The sequence below is a fragment of the Dipodomys spectabilis genome, unplaced genomic scaffold, assembly GCF_019054845.1.
Source record: "Dipodomys spectabilis isolate Male_0828 unplaced genomic scaffold, ASM1905484v1 ptg000506l, whole genome shotgun sequence".
NCBI lineage: Eukaryota > Metazoa > Chordata > Mammalia > Rodentia > Heteromyidae > Dipodomys > Dipodomys spectabilis.
In genome coordinates, this window is record NW_024871183.1 from 67,357 (window position 1) to 73,362 (window position 6,006).

Consider the following 6,006-nt stretch of genomic DNA (forward strand, 5'->3'; position numbering starts at 1 on the left):
GATATTGCTACAGAATTGTCTTCAACTTTTTGGAGGAGGAAGAGAAGTGGAAGAGAAGAAGAGGAAGAGGAAAGGAAAAGTAGAGGAGGGTAAGGAAAAGTAGAGGAGGAGCAGCAGCAGCAGCAACAGCAACAGCAACAGCAAGATAGGGAATTTCCAGTTTGAGTGCTCCTATAGAGAACTTATTTTCCAGAAATAAACAGGGTTTCCAACTAGAAATGCAGACAAGGTATAATACTTTAGTGTAAAAATATAAGTAAGCAGGATGCAATTCTACATTGACTTTTAAAACCAAATAGTAATATAATTACTAATGTAAAAGGATTTACAACTTCCTAAAAGCTAGAGGAAATGTCACAAACATCATGTACAACAGTATTTGTCATATAAGGGCATGCTTGGACAGGAACCACAGACAGCTAAAATCATGTCCAGATCTAGAACACACAAGTCTTAATACACACTAACACACACATATTGTGATGACCCAAGAAAGTTCATCTGTAGTGTGTCAGTAAAGATATGATATTATCTGAACTATATGTATCTCTTTTCTTTTTTTAATTTGTATTATCCTTACATAGTTATACAAAGAAGATGCCATTTAATAAATGAATATAGTGCATCTTGATCCGTGTGACCCCTGCAACATTCTCACCACCTTTGACTCACCCTTGCCCTTAATATTCTTAATTTTTTGATATATATAATGAATTCTTGACTGCATTCCCCTTTCCTTCCCCCCTTCATCTATCTATCCTCTCTCCTTGACCTCACCCCATCTCTCACATATACCCCTTTTGTGGTGCTTATTTTGTTGGGCTTTGACCTCCTCTTTGTGAAAAATCATATTGCTTGATGTTTCTATAGTGTTTATTTTACTTCAGTTAATTCACTTGCATACTACCCAATGTATTTACTCTAATAGAGTTATACTTTCTACCATAAATGAAGAAGGTTTTCTAAGTAAACATCCAGAAACACACTAAATCAAAGAAAGATTTGATAAATAGAATTGCATCGAACTCACTGGTGGCTCATGCCTATAATCTTAACTCAAAAATGAGGTTGAGATTCAAGGATCAAGGTTCAAAGCCAGCCTGTGCAAGAAAGCCTGTAAGATTCATCTCCAACTAATCACCAGAAAACTAGAAGTGGTGCTGTGGCTCAAAGTGGTTGAGTGCTAGCCTTGAGCAAAAGAGATCAGGGACAGCACCCAGGCCCTGAGTTCAAGCTCCATGAACAACCAAATAGAAGTTTCTGAATGGCAAAAAAAAAAGCCATAGCTAACAATCTAAATAGAAAGTCCACAGAATGGGAGAAGATTTTTACAAGCTATACATCAGACAAGGCCTAACACTCGGAATACACTTAGAGCCCAAAAATTCAACCCTCAAAAATTAAACTCTCAAAGAAACAATAACCTAATTAATAAATAGGCTAGTGATTTAAAGAGAGACCTCTCAGAAGTAAAAGTGGCCAATAGACACAGAAAGAAATGTTCACCATCTGTGGCCATAAAGCAAACGCAAATCAAAACAGCACTGCGATTCCACTTCACTCCAGTTAGAATGGCCATTATTAAGAAAACACACCATTTGACAAGAAATGTACTTATTACCTTACTTATGCAACTGTAACCCCTCTGTACATCACTTCGACAATATAAAAAGGTTAAAAAAAAAAGAAAAGAAAAGAAACCATAACAAATACTGGTGAAGATGTAGCCTAAAGGGAATGCTAATCCACTGGTGGCGGGAATGTAAGCTTGTTCAGCCACTCTAGAACGCAGTATGGAGGTTCCTCAAAAAGCTAAACATAGAACTTCCCTATGACTCAGTAATTCCACTCCTGGGCATTTATCCAATAAGATACAAACACAATTACATTAAAACCACCAGTACAACAATGTTCATTGCTGCATTGTTTACCATAGCCAAGATATGGAATCAGCTCCAATGCCTGTCCATAGGTAAATGGATCAAGAAAATGTGAAATATATGTATGTAGAGAGAGAGAGAGAAAGACATATATTGGAACTTTACTCACCTAAAAAAAAATATATTCTACCATTTGTAAAAAATAAATGCAATGACCTGGAAAAATATATTCCTGAAGTAAAATAGGCCCAGAGAGACAAAAACTGTATTGTAAATTGTTTTCAAGGAATTTCTGGAAACTTGGATTCTCTTAATTCAGAGTGACCTCATATTCAATGTTATTAAAGAGAAATTCAATAACCCTGGCAGAAGGCAATGAGCAGGCAGGCTCTTCCTAACACGGGTGGATAGATATCAACTTTCTGGAGGGCAACTAAGCAACATGCTTTAAGAATTTGAATGTCTATGTAGTTTGTGACCTAGTTATTCTACTCCATATATTTTCCCAGTTACAGATAGTCAAAAAATGCAGATAAAGATTACTGTCCTCCTCATACAAAGATGCATGTGTGTCAGATAGCTAAGTGTCTAGGATTACAAATTTTAGAGTGAGACTAGCTGAGTTCCAATTGCTATTGGCACACTTTTGATTACAAGTTCCTGACTGTGGTCCCTCAATTTTCTCACCGGTAAAGTGGGGATCTGAAGTTTGTAATCTCAAAGCCTGGGAGGCTGAGACAGGAGTAATATGAGTTCAAGCCCCACTTGGACCACACACTGAGTTCCAGGACACCTTGGGTTCTATGGTAAAACCTTGTTTTTAAACCCCAGAGATTACAAAAATATTATGAGGTAACAAAGGAAACAATCAACCAAGGGGAGAGAACCTATAAAATGTGAGAAAATATTTGCAAACCACATATGACAAAAAGGTTGCTATCCAGAATATACAAAGAACTTCACTCAAAAGCAACAAATAAATCACCCAATTAAAGATGGACCATAGATTTGTATAGGCATTTCTCAAAATACAACACACAAATGGTGAATAGGTAAATGAAAAACAATGTCATCAATTAAAACTACCATCAGATATTACCTCACATGGTAAGAATGGCTGAGCCTCTTTTGTACATAAATGTTAATTTAAAAGTATAAACTGACTTGCCGAATGGTAATTTTTTTGGAAATTCTTTTGTATAACTCCTTAAAGATAATAAAAATATAGTTCCAAATATAACAAGTACTAATTGTTAAGAATAACTAAAATGTTAATATGAGAAAAGGAACCCTTATACATTGTTGGTGTAACTGTGTATAGAGATCTTTAAAAACTTAAAAGTGCATCTACCATATGATCTAGCAATTGCACTAGTAAGCATTTATCCAAAGGAAAAGAAATTAGTATGTTGAAGGGAAATCTGCACTCCTGGGCTCAATGTTATATTGCTCACTATTAGTACAGCCTGAACTAAGAGGTGGGAGAAAAGAGGTACCAAACTAGTCCTCAGTTACTAAAGTAACTGAAGAGTTATGGACTCTCTCAAGGTAACCTTTTTGGTTTTTTTTTCTTTTGTTTTTTTTTCTTTTTTTTTTTATAGTTGGTAAGATTTTATTGAGCCTTTTAGATTACATGAGGTAAAAGGAAAAAGTACTCCTTAACCAATATTTTACACAGCTATACCAAAATATTTTAGATTTGTGGGACTTATACGGGACTGCATTTCTCAAAAATTGGTATCAAGTATAAACATGGGTTAACTCCTTGGATTTTCCAGTTGACTATTCCAACACAAGTTTCAAGGCCAAGTTTTATCACTGCTGATCTCTTCAGATCTGAAGAACTATTTTAATCGATGTCCACTAATTCCACTTCAAAAATAAGTTTTGCATTTGGTGGAATTTTGGCATCAGGCTGTCCTTTCTTCCCATAAGCCCATTCTGGTTCAATCTCCAGTCGAGCCTTTTCTCCTTTACTCATAGTCAAAAGTGCTTCATCCCATCCTCTGATAACTTTACCTACTCCAACCTTAAAACTTAAAGGCTTGGCACTTTTCTTCTTCTTTGAACTTGTTTGAATATTAGTATCAAAAACAGTTCCATCCTGTAGTGTTCCTGTATACCAGCAGTGAACAACATCTCCCTTTTTGGGAAAGTTTGTTTTATCCCCCTTTTTTAAAATAGATTTTGTATATTTTGGTGGACCCTCATCCAGAGTCTCTTCAGACTTGGTTTCTTTGGGTTTATCTTCATTAAGCTTCACATTTTTTACTTGCTCAGATACTTTACTTATACTTTCAGTACCTTTGAAACGCTTACTTTCAAAGAGATGGTTATAGGCTGTAACCAAATGGTCCTTATTAGCCGTCTTGGCTACGTTTTTAATGTTTCCTAATAATTTATGCTCTGCCAGAAACGAATCTGAACCGTTATCCTGCAGAAACTTGATAATGTCTTTCTTGGGCAGCTGCTCACTGCGTAGCTGCTCCACGGTCCACGCCCGCTGTGGCACGGCAGCCGCCATCTTCCCCCACTGGCCTGTTTTGTTTTTCTGAGACAAAGTCTTGCTTCAGTAGCTGGGAAAAGGGGAGGCCATTTTGTAATGCATGTGTCCAAAGGAACTATCTGTTACTCATTTGCAGAAAGGCACTGTATGTGTCAGCAGGCCTGTGTCAACAAGAAAACTGGATTGTTATACACACAGGTTAAGAATGAACATGTACAAGTTTACATTCCCACCAACAATGAAGTAAGGTTCCTTTCTGTCCACATCCCCTCCAGCATCTGTTGTTGTTAGAGTTCTTGATTTTCGCTGTTCTAACTGGAGTGAGGTGATATCTCAATGTTGTTTTGATTTGCATTTCTTTTATGGCTAGGGATGTTGAACATTTCTTCATGTGTCTATTGGCCATCCTTCTTTCTTCTTCAGAGAAGCTTCTCTTTAAGTCTTTCGCCCACTTACTTATTGGGCAGTTGTTTCTTTGAGGATTTGTTGTTGGGTGGTTTAATTTTTTGAGTTCCAAGTATATTTTAGATATGAGACCCTTGTCCGTTGTATGGCTAGTAAAGATCTTCTCCCAGTCCGTGGGCTTTCTATTGATCTTGCTAGCTATGTCATTTGCCCTGCAGAAGCTCTGCAGCCTTATACAATCCCATTTGTCCAGCCTTTCTTTGATTTGTTGTGTTTCCGGGTTTCTATTCAGAAAATTTCGGCCTGAGCCAAGGAGACCCAGGGTTTCTCCTATTCCATCCTGTAATGTTTTCAGAGTGTCTGCTTTGAGTTCAAGGTCTTTGATCCATTTGGAGTTGATTCTGGTGCAGGGTGATATATAAGGATCTAGCTTTAGTTTGGAAAGCAGTATGGAGGTTCCTCAAAAGACTCCACATAGAGCTCCCCAACGACCCAGCAATCCCACTTTTGGGCATTTACCCAAATGATCACAAACAAGGCCACACTAAAGCTACCAGCACAACTATGTTTATTGCAGCATTATTTACCATAGCTAAGACATGGAACCAACCCAGATGCCCCTCAGTAGATGAATGGATCAAGAAGATGTGGTATATATACACAATGGAATTCTATGCCTCCATCAGAAAGAATGACATTTCCCCATTTGTTAGGAAATGGAAAGGCTTGGAAAAAATTATATTAAGTGAAGTAAGCCAGGCCCAAAGAAACATAGGTCCCATGGTTTCCCTTATTTGCAATATCTAGTATAGGTATGAGTCAAGCGGAAAAAGTCAGATAATGTGATGTTAGGAAAACAAAACCTCAAATATGTATTTTAATGTTTTTGTTTCTTTCATGCATGTGTTTCTAATGCATTTATAAGATTATTTCTTTGTTGCTTTGTATGTCCCTCCCCCACAGTGTAACCCCCGCTTTCACTATATTTGATGTCAGTATAACATGTGGAGGAGACGGGGACAAACAAGTCGTTTAAGGATTCAGGTGGACCTGTTGCAACAATGAGAAATACAAAATGTCATGTCAAAACCAGCTTTACAATGTCGGTGGGGGGGGGGGGGAGGGGGGGTATGATTGGGTGGGAGGGAGGGGGGAGGCTGGGAAGGGAGGTGAAGGGTAAACAAAGGAGGAGGATGCAATGCTTGGTAAGAAATG

The 6,006-nt window shown here is 37.7% G+C and overlaps 1 protein-coding gene across 1 annotated transcript; it reads right to left on the reverse strand.

Annotated features, from left to right (window-relative positions):
- Positions 1 to 3,478: 3,478 nt before the first annotated feature.
- Positions 3,479 to 4,406, reverse strand: LOC122099232 (peptidyl-prolyl cis-trans isomerase FKBP3). Its single transcript, XM_042669816.1, has one exon. It carries the CDS (start codon positions 4,402 to 4,404, stop codon positions 3,730 to 3,732), a length of 675 nt encoding a protein of 224 aa, XP_042525750.1. The 5' UTR covers positions 4,405 to 4,406; the 3' UTR covers positions 3,479 to 3,729.
- Positions 4,407 to 6,006: the final 1,600 nt, after the last annotated feature.